General features: G+C 32.2%; 1 protein-coding gene across 3 annotated transcripts in view; it reads right to left on the bottom strand.

Moving 5' to 3' along the window:
- Positions 1–902: 902 nt before the first annotated feature.
- The window catches only part of LOC127727443 (uncharacterized), a 187270-nt gene continuing 163300 nt past the window's right edge, over positions 903–24872 (bottom strand). For all 3 annotated transcript variants that reach the window (XM_052234780.1, XM_052234809.1, XM_052234771.1), the window contains 2 exons: positions 3024–3063; positions 903–1401 (listed from right to left, as the gene is read on the bottom strand). In XM_052234780.1, the coding sequence (XP_052090740.1) occupies positions 1151–1401; positions 3024–3063 (291 nt within the window). In that variant the 3' untranslated portion in view covers positions 903–1150. The remainder of the gene's footprint in view (positions 1402–3023; positions 3064–24872) is intronic.

Here is a 24872-nt window from a genome sequence, read left to right on the forward strand (position 1 = left end):
CCACGGCATTGTCATTATTTTGAGTTCGAACTTGCCTGTGGTATCTTTGGCCTTTCTTTTACTATGCGGTTTGGGTGTTGCCCATTGTTCAAGGATTAACGATGACCTATAGTTGTTTGCTTCCACTTCATCTGCTCTATGTTGAATAGTGTGTCTCATTTGGAATAATACCATATCACATAATAACAGATTGCTTACTGTCTCTTATCTTAATCAAAAGATTATTTATTGTATAAATTATCCAACCCTTATGATGGCAGAATGTGAAAAAAATTGAAAAGAAAACGCGCTTTTCAAAGACAATGAATTACAAGAAGGAACAAAAAAATACAATCTGAAATAAAATATCATTTAACACATTAATTACCTAACCAAAGCACAACACGGTCCCCGATCGGTTTAACATAATATCCTGTGTTTAAGCTTTGCCAACAAGGATCTGACAACAATCCGTTGTATTTCTGTCCTGGTACTTATTACGTCAGCCAATGAAATGAAAGCCGTCCTTATTTCGAAAGTGTGTAAGAAGAAAAATAGCAAAAATACCGAACTCCAAGGAAAATTCAAAACGGAAAGTCCTTTATCTAATGGCAACATCAAAAGCTCAAAAACATCAATAATAATCCGGAAAAAAAGCAAAGGACTCCGAAAAGTATTTAAACAGAAAGTAGAATGGAGCGTTTTCAGATGCTAGTAAGAAAATATCGGACACACCGAGTCTGTATATTAATCAGATTGCATGAACCCCTTTCAAACACAAAAAAAGTTAATTCAGGAAAACGGAAGGATAAACAGTTCCTTGTTCTTTTCTTTTTATCCGTTGTGTTTGTAGTTAGGTTATTATAATCGATGATAAGTTGCAAGTGTACTGATTTCATGAGATGTATTGAAGGATAAAAGAACATGCTGCAACTTTTTATTTTTATCTTATTATTCGCTAACTGTTTCATGACATTTGAGTTTGCTTTTTAAAAGGCGTCTATGAAATAGAGTCAAAAATAAAACATATCCTCCGTAGTATTAATCTATTTAAAGAATTGTAAATATATTGCACTTTTATATTCCACAATGTTCAGCCGTCATTAATGTGTTTAAAATATGATATGAATGGCACTATGTAACCTCTCCAAAGGCATGTTCAGTGTTTTAATTATATTCCCTTTCTAAATAACTTTACATTTTTTCGAGCGGTGGAGCTTTTTCTTCGTAAGTGACCTAAAAGCGATTTCGGCGTTTTAAGGTTTCTGCCACAACCACACATGACACCTTCCACAGGAAAATTAGCGGGTAACCACTTTGTGAACGAAACTGTATTTGTTATAGCAAACCGTCCTCTTTTCCTAGCTCTTTTCTTCTTTTTCATAAATGTATCCTTTAGTATGTCGATAGCCTCCTTCCATACTACAATTAAAGTTTTTTGTTCATTGATACCTCAATAAGTTGAATGGAATTTCTTTTTTTCTTCTTTTTTTAAATTTAGTTTATATTGTGTTATTTTTCTAAATATAACAAAATGTATTAGCCACAGTACTTGTTCAACAAAAGTATATGTTGTTGTTTTCCCTATTCTGTATTATAAGCAGAAAATGTACAATTATGTGGCTAGAAACAGGTAAGAGATTTTTTTTTTAGAAATATGATACAAAGATTATATATGTTTAAAATAAAAAAAGAAACATGGAATCACTAGATTATTTTTATTGCTGCATAGCAAAACACCATCGTTTACGAAAATTAACTTATTGTATCCACAGTCACGTCTCAAAAAATAATTGATTTCCCCTATTCTATTCTATGAAAGTGATCTGACCAACTTTTTTTATAATAAGAAAAACATTATTTAATAAGGGGATCAATTTCTGTAGAACAAAATAAATGTAAGCAACCTTTTCTTCTATATATTCAAAACAACCCTTTTTAATTATCCCTCCGTGCCCCTAACTAAGCAAATTCTGCAAATGAAAAATCTTGCATAAAACTGTAGATATTCCAAACAAAAATCATACTAGACGATACAGCACGGTTAAGATAATATGACGACTAATAAACCAAGTGTGAAAGCATGCTAGCTGTTAGACAATCTCAGAGTATACAAGTGTATCGGACATACAGGCGAACGAACAGGTAGGTGGACGGACAGGTAGACGGATGGGAATGATTATCATAATCCCTGCGTAGTAGCATACACCTCTGTGTTCGTGTACGATCGGAAATTCCAGAAAAGCCTCCATTAGTGATATTGATCATTAAAGGGAATTGATGTTCGTAATAATTTTACATTTACCTGTTAGTTACTTATATTCCAGAAATTATATTCTATCTGTTCCATTGAGGAATATCACCGACAGTTTTTACGCATGACAAATATTTGTTAATGCTTAAATATAGCAAAAAGAAATATCCCTTTATCAGCTCTATTTCTTTAGCTGAACTTTGTAAAATGCCAGTTATTTTGGTACGTGTGACTTTGCTATTATTGTTTGTCGCCATTTTGTAACTCTTCTCAACCTACTCAGGATTGATTCCCAGTTAACTTGGGTAGGACCAAAAGGTCAAACATGGGAGATTCGACTGCAATTCGAGTGAAGTCGACATACGAATCGAAGGAGGCTAGTGATTTACTGTACAGTAAATATACAGCCACGCCATATTTGCCTAGTGGAATACGATAAGTCTGTGCTATAACAATATGGTGTGTTATTTTTAAAATTTTCTACACCTTACCTAGTTTATTGAAAAAACTCTTGATGGATGAATGTTGAACAAGGGCACAACATAAAATACTTATAGAATAACAATCTGCTTACGTTTTCAAGCAGATTATTATTCTATAGTAATAATAATAATAATAATAATAATAATAATAATAATAATAATAATAATAATAATAATAATAATCTGCTTAAGTTTACAAGCTTAAACTGATAAAATCATTTCTGTAAAATCATTTAAGTATTTTTAACAAAGAATAGACATTAACCATGTATATGATTCAATTTCTTAAGATCTGACAAAGCATATACCTGCGTGTCCCGGACTATATACCACATCTGCTACTGCGAGCTAAAACAAAATGATGAATAAATAGTTATAATTCTAGCACGAATTGATGCTTTTCAATAATATGATTTTTAACAAAAAACTAGGTTTATTCCACACTTTTCCATTATTTCGTTAATATCTGTTTGTGTCAGGGTATCACTGTGTAATACTGGCTATATATTTAGTCAATTGTAACTAATATGTAAGCGTAAAAGCATTTCTCTCGAATATTATCATTTTTGTTTTCAAATGCATAGTATTTACAGCCATTTTTTTTCTTCAAATAAAAACAAAATCGGGATAAACAGACGGACAGAGAGACAGACAGACAGAATAAAAGAAAAGACGAAAATATGGAAATAAAGACTACTTGACTGACAGAGTCAAATATAGGGCACTGTTGAGGGAATGTGGTCGTAATGAATAAGCTTTTTTAAGGTCAAAAAGAGATAAACTATCTAAAGACAGTAAAAACAAATTTTGTTTCGAAGTCGAACTTATGTATCTGTGCCAACATGACTTTGCTCATAAGTCGTTGGCAAAATTCAAAGCACTTATACCTTCGTACAACTAGTGAATGCTTTCAACGAGGTAGAAATAATGCTATTGCTTTTTTATCTAAAAAAGTATTGAACATGTTAAATGTGTTCAGAAGTTTAATCTCGTTAAATATTCGAATAAATATGTTCTAAAATCGGAGATGATTTCATATGCTCAGGAAGGGTGTTCAAACTTTCACTAGTTAAGTTTTATTCAACCAAACAACCAATTCAAATATCTTTACATTCAAAATAACCTTTATTAGGGTTTAAACAGCTTATAAATTTCAATATTAAGCCTGAAGTTTTCGTTTTTAACAATTCGGTGTCGTATTTGTAGACTGTAGTTTGTCTGTTTGACTTTTTTTATTTTGATCATCGTGTTATCTTAGTTTCTTCGATTCATGGACCACACGCAAAGATAAAAAAAAACGCGAAATTAAAACAAACATCCTCAAAGATGCTAGGCTTATAATTGTGTACGCCAGACGCGCTAAATCTGCCATAAGTCTGACATCTTGAAAAATATAAATGTGTCCGTCCTTGATCTTTGAACTTGATTTCATGGAAATTACACCGTACAAATTTGTTTACGACTGAGCAAAAAAGTAAGTACAGAATGTTATATAATATAGCCGTAATAAATAATATAGACGTGTGTTAGGTAGATGCATTAAAAGTTCAATTTTATGATAAATGTCACTCCACTAAATTGTTTGTTAGAAGAGCAGTGACATATGCAGACTAAACCTAAATTTGAATATCAATTAAGAATATATATAAAACCTGATGAGTGTTAAAAATTAGCATCTTTTCTCTTATACCCTTTATTTTGATGAAAAGCAACCATGACTGATGTTCAAAAATTACTAATAACAAATGCAAGTTCATGGTATCGATTTAAATGAAGAAATAATTGTTCGAAAAAATGTCAAAAGAGGATTAGTAGTTTCTAGTGAAAGCATGTTTACTTTTATTCAACACAAACAAAGGTGTTAGAAGAGGGACAGTCAAACTCACAGATCGAAAACAAACTGACAACGCCATGGCCAAAAATAAAAAGACAAACAGACAAATAATAGTACAGATGACACAACATAGAAAATTAAAGACTAAGCAACAAGAACCCCACCAAAAACTTGGGGTGATCTCAGGTGCTCCGGAAGGGTAAGCAGATCCTGCTCCACATGTGGCACCCGTCGTGTTGCTTATGTTATTACAAATCCGGTAAATAGTATTTGTACTCCTATATGATTTTCATTAAAACTAACTCATTTGGAGGCATTTAAAATAATAAAATGAAGAACTATGTGCATTTTTAAAATATGCAAACGAAATTTTAATGTCTGCTCTCTTATATTCATTATATTGATGACAACAACCCATTCTGATGTACAACAAATACTAATACAAAATTTAAGTTCATGATTTCTATTAGGATGAAGAAATATTTGCACTTTTTATCAACACGAACAACAGTTTAGGTATCTTTACGCTTATAATATTAACATGTTATGAAGAAAAAAAATAACTCATCAAGAAGCATTTAAGAGGCAAAATAAACGATTGCAAATAAAGGTACATTGATTTTGATAAAACTAAGAAATATTTACATTTTCAAACAATGCGAACAAAATGTTAGTAAGGTTTATTTTATATTCATCACATTTTTAACTTTAAAAAACAACTCTTCCAGATGTACAAAAAGTACTAATACCAAGTTACGGTTCATGAAATCTTTTTAAATGAAGAAATAATTGCACTCTTCATCAACACAAACAAAGTTTAAAATATCTTTATTCTTATATCATTTACATTTTATTTACATTTTATTTTGAAAACAAACTCATCCAGAGTCATCAACGCGATTGTTTGCAAGTAATCAGGTAATGGTGCATTAATTTTGATAAAAAGAAGAAATATTTGCATTTTGTTTAGCAATGCAAACAAAATTTGAGTATTTTTTCTCTTGTGTACATTGTAATTTATAAAAAAATAAAACCCATCCTCAAGTTCAAAATGGACTAACACCAAATGATGGTTCATGATTTCTATTACAACGAAGAAATAATTGTATTATTCACCAACGTGAACGTATAAAAAGCTTTACTCTTATATCATTCACATCTTATAAAATAAATTTAAAAAGATCATCCGGAGGAATTTAAAATAAAGATTTCAAAAATGGAACATTAATTCTAATTAAAAGAAACAAATATTGACGTTTTTAAACAAAGCAAACACAATTTAGTAACTGGTCTCTTAATATTCGTCTTATTGTATTAATAACAATCCATCCTGATGAACACAAAGTACTTCAAATCAACGATGTGTCATGATTTCATTCCGATAAACTAATAATTGAACATGTTATCAACATAACATTATTCATACTTCATAAATTAATCACGTATTAAGAGGTATTCAAAATGAATGATTGAAAATAAAGGTGCGTTCATTGTATTAAAAAGAGGAAACATTCGCATGTTTAAAGAATGTGAAAACATTTGTAGTATTTTTCTCTTATATTCATCATATGTTATGAAAAACTAATGACGGTTCATGATTTCCATTTAAATAAATAAATAGTTGCACTCTTATTCGTCACAAACAAAAGGTCAAGTATCTTGATCCTTAGATTATTGACTATATATACACTTATCCAGAGGCATTTAAAATGACTGATTGAAAATAACAGTGCATTAAAATTTATCAAAAGATGACATATTGGCATTTTTAACCATTGCGAACAAAATATTAGTATCTTTTGTCTGACATTCAGCATATCTTATTAAATACAACCCATCTCAATGTTAAAAAATGACTAAAAAACCAATGACAGCATGTAATTAAAAGATGAATGATTAAATGATTTAGATGCAGAAATGATTGCACTCTTATTCAACACACAAACAAGTTTAAAGGTGTTTATTCTTTTATTATTTATAAAAATATATTACATTTTATAAAAATTTACTCTAGCGGAGCCTTTTAAATGACTGAATTCAGACAATGGTGCATTTGTTTTAATAAAAAGAAGTAATACAGGAATGTGTAAACAAATGAACATAATTCTACATGTAGTAACTTGTCTCTTATATTCATCATACTGATGAAGACATCCCAATCTACTGAAAAAAGTACTAAAAACAAATAACGATTCTATCAGACCCAGTTCACACTTGCAATTTTAATGTGTTCACACTACAAGTAAACATGCAATCGATCTGACATAATTACCCATGAAACTGTAAACACTGTGTATAAATAGAAATAATATTTTTTTCACCATTTTTGTTGAGCCTGCGACTAACAGCAAAAGTAGGCGAGACACTGGGTTACGCTGAACCCTTACAATTTTTTTATAAACACTTACTAATCTAGTGGCATTAAAAAGCTTTCTTGATAAAAGAGGATGCTGATTCTAAATATTAACATTTTGTCGCTATTAAGTGACGTATAATACCCTATGCTCGTGTCATTATGATGAAACTATGTGATTTATTTAGCAGAAAAATAAAACTACCAATGATAAAATAAGTCTAATAATATATCAAAAGTAATCAATATATTCACTCCGCCATACGTTAAGCAATATCAAATTTAATTTCGATACATTGTTTTTCTTAATGATTTTTTTGTAGAAGAAATGTTCAATATAAAACTGTTAACAAAAGTGAACTTTTGGATACATGTACAACTTCCCTCGATTACATATTGATTGTTCAAAACCTGTTTTTAAATCTGTTTTGTGTGTTTTTTTCGCGTTTATGTTTTTGATTAAACACAAATGATTTTAGCACATGGACGTCTACATGCTTGGAGGCCAATAAAGCGCAAAGAATTAACTTTAAGACACCACAGAGTAAGATTACAGTGGTCTAAAAACAACCGCCAATGGACGCAGCTGGAGAAGAATTTATTGGTCCAATGACAGTCGTTTCTTGCTGAATCCCGTCGACGCCAGAACACGTGTTTGGAGGACACGAAACACCTTATATCGGGACAATAATATCTTGGTGCAAGAGTTTTCGATGGCGGCGGTGTAATAGTATGAGGTTATTTTTCCCATGATCGTAAGCTTGCTATGCATGTTATTGACGATACCATATATTGACAACGATATCGGGATGACATCCTGAACACCATTGTATCGCCTCATTTTGATAATCACGCGTTAGCTGATAGACCAGGGGTCTGTTGTTCAACTTAACGAGTCGTTAAAAGTTAATCGCATGATTAGTAAATACAATGATTAAATTGCGTTGTTCAACTTATTTTAATCATTGTATTTACTAATCACTGTATTAATCTTTAATCATATGATTAAGTTTGGGTAGTTAGCAAGTGTTTCCCACAATGCATTGTAAATCAGGGCCTATATAAATTCCCCCTTCTGCTTTAAGTTATAACATTCTTCTTTTAACCAATTTTTGGGTGCCAATAATTATTGAATAAATATCTTATAACATGTTTATATATTTTATGGAAACATATTCATATTTTAGATTTCTTTCCAGTTCAAAATGAAATGTGTTTAAATGGAACAATAATTTCAGTGAATGCAGAAAGTAATACTGTATGAATTTGTTTTTAAGGTACATTTCTTAATAATCAACATTTTGCATTTCACTTTAAATTATGACTAGGGCTAAAGTTTGTCATTTGTTTGTTCATAAATCTTGGTCTCTGAAATGATGAGGTCATGCAGTTGGTCGAAAAAAAAACACATTGAATGAGTAACTTGAAATGTTGTTTCTGTAAAAAAAAAGGTTTCAATCATTGATGAAAAAGTTTTATCATGCAGCAGGTGACTGTTCTAACTCGGAAACAATGTCAGTGATTGTCTTCGGTCCTCAATAAAAATGCGTCATTCATGGCCATGATTTTCATGGAATTTGATATCCGACGACGCCAACAATGTCAGTGATAGCAATGATAATTTGAAGTCTTTGTTTTTACATATCCACATCATAATGATTCCTTCAAAAACCTGTAATTTCTGTTGTTAATTTAATACAAACTTCTACACTCATGCTAAAGATATGCTTTTGTTTTATAAATGACGCAAATCATTGGGAATAAAATCTCCATTGACGCGTAGGTGAAGAGTGCTTTCTATCACGTCTGCATTTCATCATGTATGGCATGCCAAATTAACATTTAAGATAATTATTACGGATGGTGTAGATATATAACAGACCTGTGATCGATTGTAGTTCATACGGCATAAGAAGATACAGTGTGACAATTTTAAATATTCAATTGTGTAAGTGTAATGGCATACTGCACAGTCCGTCACAGTGGTGTAATTCAGTCAGAGAAGCTTTTCAAGGATTTTTTAAAACTGACATAATGACTTGTTCGTGACATTTATTGACAAAACCCTGCCAGAACATTTTTTTTCCAATAAAACAATAATAAAGATCAAGCAAAGCAATCCGACAGTATGATATATCTTGGGTATCCAATATTCACGTGAGATGGGGTGCATAATAGTAAAGTATAAAGACAAGAAGATGTAGTATGATTGCCAACGAGACAACCTTTTATTGGAGACCAAATGATGTAGAAGTTAACGAATATAGGTCACCGTACGGCCTTCAACAACGAGCAAAACCAATATCGAAGAATAAGCTATAAAAGGCCTAGATATGACAAATCACGGTAAAAAAATCCAAACGAGCAATCTAAAGGCCTTATTTATGTACAAAACTATTAACGTAAAACAATGATATATAGCAATAAACAACAACCACTGAATTACAGGCACATGCAAAAAGCCGATTGAATATATAAGTAGCAGATGCCGGTTTATTTGGTCCCTTTTGTGTGGTCTCTTTTACCATTGGATTAGATTGTACTACAACCGACCAACAAAGATGACTGCTTACTATGAATAAAATAACTATGGATTATGTTTATGTTTCTATTTTTTTCGGCAACAAGTGCAGCTTCTTGTTTGAAATACATTCTATTAATTGCTCTCCGTTATATATTTGGATGGAGAGTTGTCTCATTGGCACTCATACCACATCTTCTTATATCTATATAAATTATTTGCCACTAGACGTTCAGCAAATTAATTCATATCTCTTCTAAAATAACAATACTATAATGATTTTAAACATAATTAAAAAACTAATAATATATTCTTTTAAACCTTTCAGAAGTTATAAACACCTCTCCTATTTATTCAACATGTTCAAATTTCAGAAAAAAAAATAAAAAAACAACAAAAATTGAATATTAAACACATAAGATCACATAATGTTACTACATCGGTTGTTTATCTCACGCTGATGATGATGGATGGCTGTTTAACTTCCCGCGCGGTAATTAGATGCATAGTTAAAACCAGAGCATGTTAGTGTGTTATGAATATTAATGCTGCTTTGTACTAGACCGACTGGCTGAATCGGATTTTTTACCTGCTACTTCACAAGATAACCCAAGAAAGGAAGAAAGGCCATTCACAATTTGTCTAATGTTTTTTTTTTTAATTCAATTAAAAAAAACATAAACCTTTCAAATACAGAGTTCGTAAAATAAAAATATTCCCTGTGGAACCCCTCCTTTTACTCCCTCCATTTTCTACCCTTCAATGAGGCTTTCCAGTCTACTTAAACTCAAAACCTTGCTTTCTAACCGATCTATTCATGTACACGACCGGCAACTCTCTTTATTTAAAAAGAAAATCTACAGTGTCGTTATATGCATGCATGTTGTCTGCTTGAAGTCGATCCCCACCTGAAAAGAAAGAAATAGCCAAACTCCAAGATAATATATTCCTGCATCAAGTGATTTTTACAATATTGGGCTTACATTAGAATAAATACCGAATATAGAAAGTGAAACTACAATTGAAAACATAAAGTCCGAAGGCACATAGAAGAAAAAGTACCCTATCTGTGTTCAAAATATTTATGAAATATTTGCCACTGCACCTTGTTTGTTCTATGAATTCTAACCCAAGTTTTCTATCTGTTACATGCCAAGAATTCTGCGCTCAAAACTCCGGTGGACCTCCTACTGCACCCATTAGTAGATAAAGATTTGATTCCATTAAATGAAATTAATTTATGACCTGCATGTACGTGTCGCAAAGAACACGACCATATAACAAATGGTCAATTTAAATTATCCGTGTTATTTGCTCTATAGGATGTTTGCATGCCCTTTATTTTTAATATTGATGCAATTTATACTCTATCATTTCTTATTCGGACTAACCAGAGAAGCATAGTTGAGTGTTAAAAAATTCAAACATATATTCTGTGATGATCTGAATTATTGGAAAGACCTGCACTAATAACAGAAATCCTACCCTTCTCCCAACAGGGGTATAATACTTCTTTTGAAATATCTCTGACACTCGGAAATGAGATTTCCCAAATTCTTAATAATAACAGGTGCGTGTTCTTGTATATTGTGTCAGATGAGAAAGATGAGACATTTCATTGACTCAGTCTCGTTATACTTAATCACTAACATAAAACACTTACGGTAGTATATTTTCATGATAACTATATGCAGTGGTGGATCCAAGAGGGGGGTGTCCGGGGGTTGGAACCCCCTTTTATTTGACAATTATAGCTTTTGAAAGGCGACATATGGTTGGAACAACCCTTTTAACCTGGGCACCATTGGAACCCCTTAAAATGGCTGGATCCGCCTATGATTTTGATCCTCGTCAAGCTCATAAAATTTACTACATGGGAAAAAAATATATGCTGTTTAAAATCTCCGTCTAAAGATAAGAATTGTAAGGTCCAAACTATCTGTGGGACGAATTTATCCATTAGAATTTACCTGCGTAAACAGTTAGGTCAAGGGCGCTACTGAATGTGCTAATATTTGAACTTCGAAAAAGGGGGAAATTAGCAAAGACTTGCTTTGGAAATCACTTATGGCCTGTACATTAATGCTATGGTAACATTTATTATTTATAAAAGCTGTTCGTTATTATTTGTTGAATGATTCCGCACACTAATGTGGCCCGTCTTTACGTTTAGTCTTTGCAATCAACACTGTCTTTGAGCGGTAAAATACAAACGAAAAAACTGCCGAAATGTGCAATTTTTTTCTGTTATCGAATGACCATTGTATGAATGTGTCCGATCCTTTGCCCCTTCAAATCTCTTTCTAATTTATATTTCAACTCAACTCCTAGCAAATATATTGTGTTTCTTTCAAATCTTAAGCTCCTTCATAGCTGGTCATGGCTAAAATCTCTTTCCAGGAGATAAATATATATCTTAAACGTCTCATATTTCGAGCATAAGCAAATTTTTGCATTGGTACAGCAGCCATCTTGGATGTTTTAATCATATGATTAAAATTGAATACACCTCAAAGAGGTGGATTAAGTTTAACGACAGTTTAAGCATTTTAAACGACTCTTTAAAATTAACGACAAATTGAACAACACACTAATCATATGAGAAATTTTAACGACTCGATAGCACTAACTAAGTTGAACAACAGACCCCAGTCTTTCAATAAAATAATGCATAATCTCATAGCGCACGAATTGATAATTGATAACGCAACCTGACGTCGGAATCAATAGACACTTAACCTGGGCCGGCCATGGAACCTGATATGAACCCGATGAACATGTATTGGACTTAATCGGCCGTCAACTTAACTAGAGACAACCAAAATGTGCAATAATATCAGAATTGTTGGTCGCTTTGGTACGGAAATGGCAGAGATTTCCACCGAATATGATATGACAACTGGTTAAGGAATGAGGAGATGTGTTTTCAATCTTTACCGGAAGCGCGAACGCTATACACAATAGTGACACTATTAACCTTAATTAATAGTAAATGTGTACTTGAGCGTTTTCCAATAAGTTGAAAATTGTATCATTATTTAAAATGAGTGAACATGATGAACAAACTAAAACTTTGTATTGTGATTTTAATTTGTTGTTTTGTACGTAAAGTTGAAATATCCCTTTACAAGAAAGAAAGCATAAAAATCCTTTTTTTTTTATATTTTTTTTATATTGTACAAGATTTACATTTTATTCAACTTATGGTGGAACAAATTAAAAAGTCAAGGTGTTTTCGTCGAGGTCCGTGGTTATCGCATGTAAAAATTGGGACGTTCGTTTCACATTCTAATGTTGCTGATATATGACTGCGTGTGATCCGGGCATATATTTGATTTACTGATCGATTGCTGACGGTTGTCACGGTAACTGTCATATAGAATACGTGAGATAAGTCATGTAAGTTTCATTGTATCGATCACTGATCATTCACGGATCAGTCAAGTTCGCGTCAACGATCATTTACCGATCAGTCAAGTTCACGTCAAACAGTAACGCCTTAGGTTGTAAGTACTGTAAGTCAATCGATAAATTTGCGTATAGACATTTTCAAGGCAAAGATGTAAAAAAGATCATTATTATAAGTTGGTGATATATTCATTCTCTTCATTACTAATCTAGATGCATACACTATATATACACTATATATATTTTGAACTGTGAAAGTTTACTAGAGACGATAGGGTCTTGAAGATATCGATAGGTACTTTAACAAAAGACTTGTTATCATGAAAATAAGTTTTGACATATGACTGTTTGTATGGTAACATATATGAGTAGTCAACTATTATTTACAATGAATAATTGATAATGTATACATCTGTTTTTTGAAAAAGGTCATATTTCTGAAATGGTATGAATTTGAAACCCCAAAAGGGATATATCTCAATGAAATGTACAAAGTTTTATTTTAAAGGTATTTAAATTGAGTAAGAATGGCAAGACTTCTTTTTGACTTTCCCACTTTTATGCATATTCTGTCAATTATGAGGGTTTCAAAATTCAAGCCTTGAATTTATTCAGAAATTGACAAACAAATTTTGTCATTGAAAATCATGAGCCAGTAATTGTAATCAAAAGGGTGTGTATATAATTGTGAACAGAATTTCAATAAATATGAACAAGTCAAATGTAGAGATCATGCTGATAATAAAATATCCAAGCATTTACAAAGAGAACCAATCATGCACAGGTTTAAAAAAATCTGTATCTGCGGATAGACTTGGTAACTCAAAATGGATTGTAATGTTATTGTTTCTAAAGTTATAAGATACAAAGGGAACAATACACAATACAATAAAAGGTTTGGTATATAGGGTGCCTTTTTTGCTAGGGTAAAAGATATCTTTACGACTGAGAGCAAAATGTTATTGTAAATAGTAAATGTGTAGCCTCTGAGTAGGCAATATAAAGGCATGGGTATCCCAGGGGTCAATTCTGAGATCTCTGTTTCTTCATATTTATCAATGATATCATCTCTGATTTACAGTCCACTATTTAGTTGTTTTCAGATGATACTTGAAAGTAGATGACCCCGGCAATTTTACAGCATCCATGAAATGTTATTTTGAATCAATCCATGGTTAGTTTTTAAATAGATTTATTACCTTTATCTGTCTGAAAACCGAGACCATAACAATTGTACGAAAACTGCACAGTCCTGATCTTCAAAAAGCTTAACATGGAAAACGTAACTGCAATTGATATTACACACCAAACACCTTGGCAGACATATTTGAAATTAAGGCACTTGACACAAACAAATCATAACCAAAGGGGCTTTTACAAACGACTCAATGTTCGACGAAAGTTAACATTCATTGTAGACAGATGAACTCTCGAAACAACATACTTTACGTATGATAGACCATAGTAATATGTTAATGTTTATGGAAAAACAATATAAATGTTGTGATTGATATATTCCAACAGTACAAACAGAGGTTTTCATTATAGTAACTAGGATACAATGCATTTTTATATTATATCTCATAACAGATTGGAAAATTAAAGTCTGAAAGGAGGCACATGATAAAATATATGTCTACAAAAACCATATTACAGCGGAACAGTAATCAAACTTAGTTCTAAGATCCCATAGAACTATACCTAATCCTTATACATGACATGTTTGGACAAGAACTGCCCTTTACTGAAATAAGAATTTACCCACAACTGTTCGCTCTTGCAATCTTCAGCGTGAAAGTACTAAAGCTAAAACTTCAATGGAACTTTAAAGGATTGTATCGAGTTTCGGCTAACTGAACATCAATTGTATTAGGTCAAATTTATCATTAAGGACTTCCCAGTCAATTCACGTCTCTGAATCAGCATTTGTGTCTTAAAACTATTGTTGTATCATGACTATGTGTCTTAGAATGATTAATATAAGTTAACATGTAGTTTCACATGTGTCAGGATTCTATTCATTATTCATTGTATTAATAATTCATGTCAACATATGTTTACACTTAGTCCAATAAAACAGACAACAACATTGCAAAAAAAAAAACAAGGAAAGGACGACAAACAATAGCAATATTACATCGAAGGCTAACGACTGAGCAATTCGAATCCCACCAAAACCGAAGATCCACGATTTCCGCAAAATTTAAGGAAACTTGACACATTCAATTTTCTAATCAAGTACATTTAAGTATATTTACGTCCAGCACCTTCATCCACAGAAACCGAAACTGTTATTGTTTTAAAACTTTTGTAAGATGTTAATTTGAAGAAGATATTGGTAATGTTAGCAAATGATCAGAGGACATCGTACCATTAAATGCCGAAAAAGAGTAAGCACAAATTGTTACACAGTTACATGATTGCTCAATGACAAAAGACAAAAAAATCAAGATCTCTTCGTTTCAATCAAATACCATGTACAAGCATCGGTTATATAGAATTGGTTTCGTGTTTTCAATTATGATTTTCTCAAAAAAAGGGTCCTTTTTACATGGATCTTTTTAGTCCAAATTTCCTAATAGTCGCAAATTTTACATACGCCATCCTGATTCCGACGACAGTAATTGACAATTGAGACACAAATGAGACACAGATAACCAAATTCAAGTTTCACAAGTTGTATTTACAGGTCTATCTTCCTTTTATATATCTATTTTGACATTAACAAACGAGACTCATCTCTGAATGTTTACTTGTGATGAACAAGAAGAAGGGTAAGACTAACTTTTCCATCCGCAGCTCCCGGATTCGGTGAGGTCGGCGTTCCAAAATTCATTTTCTTGCGTGGTATTTTGTCGTTTGCATTTCTAACTTTTTTCTATTTAAGAGCTTGTCTCACAGAAAACCATGCAAAAGTCGTGGAGGTGGGTGGTTAAAACTCTTCTGGCTAATGATTTTTTTTAAATTATTATGTACAATGGTAACCTTAAAATGCATTGAGACTCCTCTTAATTGTGTCTATTTCTAATAACAAGCTTAACTATCCATAAGTGTGTGTTTATATTTACTAGCCAAGTTTAAGTTAGCGGTTTTCAAACAGGTGAGCCCATGAATAAATGAAATTAATATCTTTGCACACATTGTTATTAATTTTTAAAAATATAAAAAATCAACCGATGAAAATAAGTACAAAATATTGAAATGTTTACTTAAAAAACCCACTTTGAGTCTTTCCTTCATTTTGTACTAAACCAATTATGAGTAAATGTCACACAAAAAATGATGTAAAAATACATTAAAATGATCAATTTTGCACAAATGAACATTTTGATTTAAAAGCATTTCCAAATTTATTCCTTCAAAATAAATAAAGATTTTGTAACTTTCACAAAAGTGTTATCAAAAGTTATTTCCCATTCTGACATTCTTCGCAAGAATTGGAAGACACAGTTTTTGGGAATATTTGTCATTATATAAAGATACCGATATGAGAGGTACTTGTGTCCATAAAACAGCTCTGACACTTGCAACTAAGCTTGTTTGTGTTAGAAGGGCGTTCATTAGGCTTTGTGAGTGACATAAGGATACAACACACGTTTTACAATGTGGAGAGAAAAGTACAGAGAAATTCATAGTAAATGACATTTAATTTTTTAATTTGGCCAACTTACCTCAGATTTATCAAGTCTTCTTAATTTGTATTTGCTTTCAACAAATTTTGAATGTTGTCAACAGTTGGGCGACAACCCGCCAAATTGGGAACTACTCCCCAAACGAGTAACAAATCGATATTAGAATCCATTCTCAATTCTGCCAAAAATGTCCATCGTATTGTAGGTCAAAAAGTTACACTGTTCATATAGAATAACATATCAATGCAGTATATCAGCTCAAAATATGTACAGCGTAAGAACAAGCTTCCACCTAAAAAGGTTGATACACAATTGTCTCTTACAGTGCATACATACATGCACATGCATGTCATATGCACCAACAAAACGCAAGTGTTTGTGGTATGAAAGAATTAATTACTATTGAATTAATACATCCCAATCAAATGTTATCTACATATACCAGCCAACCATTTCACATAACATTTTATGAGAAACACATTCATCATAAATACCATAATTAAAATTGTGAACGCCGGATGAGCGTTTTATCTACAAAAGACTCATCAGTTACGCTAAAATAAAAAAAAATAAAAAATAAAGTACGATGTTGAAGAGCATTGTGTACCCCAAATTCCTAAAATGTATGCTGAATACAGCTAAGGTAATCTATTCTTAAGGTAAAAAACCTAAGTATTTTGCAAATTCAAAGTTTTGTAGGCAGTAAGTCATTACCATTTCAGTATATATAACGAACAATGCTTTTTTCGTGGTAAGATTTTTTGTAAAAAAAGCACCGGTATTTTTAAATTAAACAACGGAAATAAATAAAAGGAGATTGGTAAGGGTATTAAAGTCAGCAACTTAACGACGAGAGTTCATCTCCTTATAATAATAAGTCCTTCGCAGTAAAACTTGTACAACTTACCTTGAATTTATCAATGTAAATCATTCATAATTTGGTTTTCGTTCAAAATGAATATATTTGTATCTAACAATATAATTTTTGGCATGTTTCAGGTCATACAGCTTTTCCCGGGGGGAGGGGGGGGGGAATGCTTGTAGAACAATTCATGGCTAGAGAAGTTTGACCCATGCATATGTACGAGAAACAAAGCCACCATAAATGACAATGCATCAGTCAAAGCTGCTTACTGTTGAGATATATGCCAGTGTTTACATGGTTCAATTGTTTACTTGCATGGCAAGATCTGAATGCAACATGTTAGAAGATGTTGAGAAACTATTTTATTTGTATTTTGAAAAACATCTATCAACTGGATAGAAATTAAAACACATGTAAGACAAGGCTGATAATTTACAATCTTTAAAATACAAATATCCATAACTTGATAGGGTCAACTTATACCAAAAGTTACGTAAGATAATGAATAAAATGTCAGCAGATATTAAAAAGACATAGTTGGAAACTCTACGTAGGAGTACGAGAAAAGAATCACACCACTAGTAAAACGATACTAATATCCTTTGAAGCTTGTGTATAAGTGGGCTATTTCCTTACTCTGTGTCATAATCAGATAGAAGATTCCAATTACACGAATAACAATATTTGGATACGTAAATAAAATCAGGTTGAGAACTTAGAATATTCAAGGAATCAATGCTTTATATCTGTCAACAAAATCATAGATGATATAAGATCTGATCTATTGAATCAAACAGAGTTTTTGAAAGTGAAAGTGAACTTGTGAAGACAGTGCAAAACTTCCAAACAATACAATAGTGCTATAAATTGAAGAAAATGTGTTTTTTTTTTTGTGAATAGGCAATGAGAACTACAAGCAAGACAAACATGACAACTCATAGAACACAGGCGCAATTTTTGTCGTAAAAAGATAGTACATCAGTCTTTTCAATTCACCTGTTATCGTTGTGTTGTTGTTTATCATAATAAATTATATAATCACAAACATGAGTAAACTGCCAAATAAATAATACAAGAATTTATTATCAGTCTTAAAAAAGAAATGCTAAAATTTTGTAATTCACATTGAACAAATTTTGATGGCATTTTGTTGTTTAAATTAATTCCTTAAAATCATTCTGTCACCAATTTTTCAAACCTGACTTGAACAACCTCTTATTATTGTGAAGATAGAAGGACATTACAGTAGTTCATTTAACTTTTTTCTTTTTTTCTAAGCCTTTATATCAGGAACCATTGGACTAAAACACATATGGAATAATGAATAGCATGTGATATTTCTAACAAAATTACATTTCCAGCAAGATGCTGATCAAGCACCATTCTGTGCAACATGTCCAGACTTATATCTTATTATAATTTTAGTTTCACATATAAGAATGTGTTGAATTTACTGCAATCTGACAGCAACCCATAGACAAAAAACCTAACGACATGTAGAGGGCTGCATACAGATTTCAATAATAAACAGAAATCTATACAATATGTCAAGCTACAGGGTCTGTCACGCTTCAAGTGTTGTTTTGGTGTTCTGTATTTTCATTATGTATTATTTATTTTAGTTGTCATTGACCATTGTATAGTTTCCACATTTTATACAAGCAATTAATTATGTTTTTGCTGTTGTTTTTTTTTTTATTTTCATTTTGGTTACTTTCAGAATCCTTTCTACATTTACAAAGTGAAATTTATACGTAGTTCTGTGAGTTTTTGTTGTTGATTTGTCCGATTGGTATCTTCTTCCTCCTCATGCAACATTTGCATTGTCATCAATTATGAAAGTAGATATGTTTTCTTTTGTATGTATTAAATCTCAAGTTCATTTTTAAAAAAATATTGTTAAAGCAGGATGGATACCTAAGTTATAAGCCATATAAACGTATACGTACTATATTTATGTCAGTTATAATATAAGAATAGGGTGATGCAATATGATTTCCTTCTATACAACTATCCATTGGTGACCAGTGGATGTGGATTCAAGCAACTATACGTCAGCGTACGGACTTTACCAATAAGCAAAAGCAATACCGTTCTGTAAGTTGTACAGGACTCCGGTATGACAAAATATGAAACAATTCAAACGAAATATCCAACAGCCTGGTCTTTGCTAAAACAATAAATGAAAAATAAATATGGCAGACAGCAACACAAGACAGCTACTGAATTACAGGCAATTGACTCAGGATGGACAAGTACAGAATAATTGTGTTAAAACTATTGCATAAAGTTTTCTCAGTGCTTCTTGGACTGTTCTCAATAAGGTTTTATGCGACGTCTTAATATTTTTCGGAATGTTTGTTTTCGGTGCGGATATGATTTTTTTTAATTACAGTTGATATGTTAAGTCTCAGTTTTTGATCAGAATCGTTTTACGATTTGTATATTCCTTCTAAAATGCCATAAAATGACCTTAGAAATTAGGCAAGAGGTACTTGCAGATTTATTGGATTATCACTTTACTCTAATAAAACCGTTTGTGTTTCGAGTTGATCCGATGAGTCAATAGATATAAGAAGATGTGGTATGAGTGCCAATGAGACAACTCTCCATCCAAGTCACAATTTGTAAAGGTAAACCATTATAGGTCAAAGTACGGCCTTCAACACGGAGCCTTGGCTCACACCGAACAGCAAGCTATAAAGGGCCCCAAAGATGACTAGTGTAAAACCATTCAAACAGGAAAATCAACGGTCTAATCTATATAAAAAACGAGAAACGAGAAACACTTATGAACCACATCAACAAACGACAACCACTGAACATCAGGTTCCTGACGTAGGACAGGTACAAGCAAATGCAGCGGGTTTAAACGTTTTAATAGGCGCCAACCTTCACCCTACCTGAAACAATAGTGTAACATAACAACATAAAAAGGCACACTATAAAAACCCTTTTTAACTGATTCGTATAGTTTGTTCTTAAGTTGTACTGTAACATTAATGCCCTAGGTTAATAATCCTGGTACCTTTGATAACTATTTACACCACTGGGTCGATGCCACTGCTGGTGGACGTTTCGTCCCCGAGGGTATCACCAGCCCAGTAGTCAACACTTCGGTGTTGACATGAATATCAATTATATGGTCATTTTTATAAATTTCCTGTTACAAAACTTTGAATATTTCAAAAAACTAAGGATTTTCTTATCCCAGGTTTAGATTACCAAAGCCGTATCTGGCACAACTTTTTGGAATTTTGGGTCCTCAATGCTCTTCAACATTGTACTTGTTTGGCTTTATAACTATTTTGATCTGAACGTCACTGATGAGTCTTATGTAGACGAAACGCGCGTCTGGCGTATTTTATTATAATCCTGGTACCTTTGATAACTATTAAGGAAGTGTTGAGCGCTTACATACACTAGCTTTTTTCTGTAAAATGCAAAATACGGAGTAATATCACTGATGCAACGATTTTTATTAAGTATCAAAATCATCACTTATTAATTGCTTTATCAGTACAAATTTAAGATATTTCCAAATAATATTATTTGTCCAAGAAGAACTTGAAGTCACAAATGAAAAGTCCCTTTGCAAACGTTTACTATATGCTTATAACAACCTAGCAACAGAAATGTTGCCTAGCAACGGTTAACAAATGAGTGTTTTCCCCCTCTGAAGTATGAATTTAGCAGTTGCTTGAAGATTTTTCTTTTCCAATATATTATCATATACATCTTTATTCTTAACAAATTCCGTATTGAGCATAGCAACAGCAAAAAAAATGTTGGAATTTAAAGACAACTACAAATCAACTAGTCATGTTATTGAACAAATTAAATTGAATGCAATGCAGATTGTCTGTTTATGAACAACTTTTAGTTAGAAATGAAAAGTTAGTTCAATTGTAGTTCACTTAATGCTTATCAACAGCTAAGCTGCATAGCAAGTGCATAGCAACCGTTCAATAGTAGGTTCTTTATGTTATCTGAAGTATGAATTTTGTAATTTTGGAAGAATATACTGTTTTCCTTACTTGATAAAAATGCGGACGTGAAAGAAAGCACTTTTCACAAAAGCGTCAACGGAGATTAATACATTCCAGGGCGACGATTTCGTCATTTATAAAGCAAAATATGTGTTTCTGAAGGGTAAAGTTGTACTAAAATTTAATGTTGACACCAATATCGATCTGTTAGGTATAGAATTTGTATTCAAAATTTTTGTTTAGAATACACCATTCCACGGAGATTACATGCTTAACAAATCACTGCAGTTTCTACGTTACAAAAGACACATTTATGCTTCGACATGCCAATCCACGATTAACGTCTGTGTCACAGTGTTCCTAATATTGAAATTTAGTCAAATAGGAACTGTTTGAGTATGAAACAGTTATTGAATAACTTTGGTTTCATTTACATTCCCAAAATTTCTCTGAAGTTTGTCACAGTTCCTTCTGTTTTTTTTTTTTTTCTTATTCTTCCGAATACGGGAGTAGACTCCTAGGTAGGGGTGTAAAACTTCCCGGAACTTGTGTGCTATGTATATATGGACTTTATTAAAATTGATATAAACAATAAGGAAATAAAGGCAATAGTAGTATACCGCTGTTCGAAACTCATAAATCGATAGAGATAAAAACAAATCCGGGTTACAAACTAAAACTCAGGAAAACGCATCAAATATAAGAGGAGAACAACGACACAACAAAAACACAACATTAAAATGTAACACACAGAAACGAACTATAATATAACAATGGCCGTTTTCCTGACTTGGTACAGGACATTTTAAGAAACAAATGGTGGGTTGAACCTAGTTTGGTTGCATGCCAAACCTCCCGCTTTTGTGGCAACGTCAAACACAACACCAAAACGACAACATCACATGACAGAACCACAATACAAATAAATTGGAGAACATATAGGACAAAGAAACACACGAATAATAGGAAAAATAGTTTATGGAATAACATGTATACATTATGTACACTGGCTTTTGTAGTTTAATAAGTTGATGTGGGTCCTTCAAATGTTAGAGTGGATATGCCACTTTTGAAGGATTCCGGAGTGTCAGACATACCTATTGCTTCAGGTAGAGAATTCCAGTCAGAGATGGTGTTCGGATAAAAAGAATATTTACAGAAGTCTTTATTAGTTGATATTTGCCGAAATTTATGTTGCCCCCTATATATATAGCTAGTATGTCTGTCAGATTTTGTTATGTTGTCCTTTGGAACTTCTACCAACCCCCAATTAATGTTATATAGCATTGTTAATATAGCTTTTTTTCGTCTGTTATGTAAACGTTCCCTTTGTAAAGAATTCATCATATTCGAAACTGCTCCCGGTGTTCTGTCTTTATAATCGTTATAGACAAATCTTGCTGCTTTACACTGAATCTGCTCAACCTGAGTGATGTGGTGCTTTTTGTACGGATCCCAGACAGGGGACGATTATTCGACGACTGGACGGACAAGTGATGTGTACGTAAGGTTTATAACTTTTTAAATTTGCCTTGCAGGTATTATTATTTTTATGCGTTCCCCAGTCAAGATCATGGCTTATAGTTACATCTAAATATTTACTGTCTTTTACTGATTCTAAAACATGATTATGCAATGCATAATCAAAAGCAGAAGTGTGAATTTTTTTAGAAATATGTATTACATAACGGTTTTCAGGATTAAAATTCATTTGCCAGTCCTGTTCCCATTGCACTAAACTAGATAAATCTTTTTGAAGTAATTGCGCATCATAATTATTATTTACATTTCTATACAATAAGCAGTCATCTGCAAAAGTCTTGCATTGCAAGTTACCTGTTCTGGTAAGTAATCAAAACATAGTAAAAATAATGTTGGGCCTAATACTGTTCCCTGAGGAACTCCAGAGTCAACAGCTAATTTAGAAGATTTAACACCATTTAAAAGTACCTGCTGTTGCCTGTCAGCTAAAAAATCTGTTATCCAATTTAAGATTTGATTCCTAATACCGTAAAAATCTAATTTTTGAGCTAATCTTCGATGGGGGACTTGATCAAATGCTTTAGAAAAATTTAAAAGTAAAACATCTTTTTGATTGTCATTTGCCTATGATTTTGCAAGATCTTGGATACTGATAATTAGTTGGGTGTCCCAAGACCTTTTACCCTTCAACCCATGTTGACTGTCATTTAATATATTATTATTTGTAAGATGTTTTCGGATGTTGCTTTTAAAATATGTTCCAAAATTTTACAACATATTGCAGTAAATGAAACTGATCTATAGTTAATAGCGTTATGCTTGTCACCTTTTTAATATATAAAATATAGAATATATAAGATATGGGCACAACATTAGCCTGCTTCCAATCAGTTTGGAATTTATTAGAATCAATTGATTTTTGGAAAAAGTACGTCAAAAATGGAGACAATTCTTCTGAAAAATTATGTAAAAAATATGCTGGCAGATTATTAGGGCCAGTGGCTTTATGGGGATATAAGTTTTCAAGTAGCTTTAATAACCCGTTATTGTTTATATATATGTCTGGCATGGTGGGATGGGGACTTATACCTTTATTTGGCATGAAGGATGTAGCTTCTGTAGTGAAAGCATTCTTAAATTGTTCACTAAGGATGTTTGCTTGTGTATTAGGGTCACTGTATAATAGACCATTCTTTCCTCTTAGTGGCGAACTTCCAAATGTTTCTGTTTTTTTTTACTTTTTATGAATTTCCAGAAAGATTTAGGTTTTTCTTCTAACTGGGGGCTAAATGTGTCTTGTATATAAGTACTTTGAGCTCTTCTTATCTCCCTCTGTGCGGTAACTTAATTTTTTTTATGTTGATCTTTATGATCTTGTTTGCCAGTTTTTTTGTTTTTTTTTTTTATTTGTTATAGGCTTTGCGTTGTTTTTTACATAAATTATCTATATCCATACTAGTCCAAGAGTTTGTGTATTTAGATTTAGTCCTTTTGCTTGGAACATTATCATCTTTTATTTTGTTACTTCAGAGAGTTCAGATATAAATTTAGATGTTACTTCTTTTCTTTTGTAGATCAACTTTTTTTCCATAAATACATTTTATGTTGCGATTGTTTAGATCTTTGGGGCTTGCAGATTGCATCTACCAATACAATACTATGATCAGATATACCTGGTATGGATTTTATTTTGGTATTAATGCTGGTTGGTTTTTGCAAAAAAGGTCAAGGAAGTTATCTTTCCTATTTTGTGTCAAAACTCGACGATCTGCTAAAATCTCACTTTAAAATCAAACAATAATAAATGCAGGAATATTGTTGTTATTGGTTTTGGTAGGCGGCTTACTTATGTAGCAATTGCGCCTTAAATTCATATAACATAAATAGTATGTATATACGCTGTCCTAAATTTATTTTTAGTATTATATTTTGGCGAGTAATTAGGAATATCCTGTGTTCCTTTTTTTTTCGTAGATGTAAAATTCACGTCATAAATAGCACGAAGAAAAGTCTGTTATCGGATCTTGTGAATACCGGAAATCATCTCCGGTCCGCAGTTCGTTTAAACATTAC

The sequence above is a fragment of the Mytilus californianus genome, unplaced genomic scaffold (assembly GCF_021869535.1).
Source record: "Mytilus californianus isolate M0D057914Y unplaced genomic scaffold, xbMytCali1.0.p SCAF_1, whole genome shotgun sequence".
Lineage (NCBI taxonomy): Eukaryota > Metazoa > Mollusca > Bivalvia > Mytilida > Mytilidae > Mytilus > Mytilus californianus.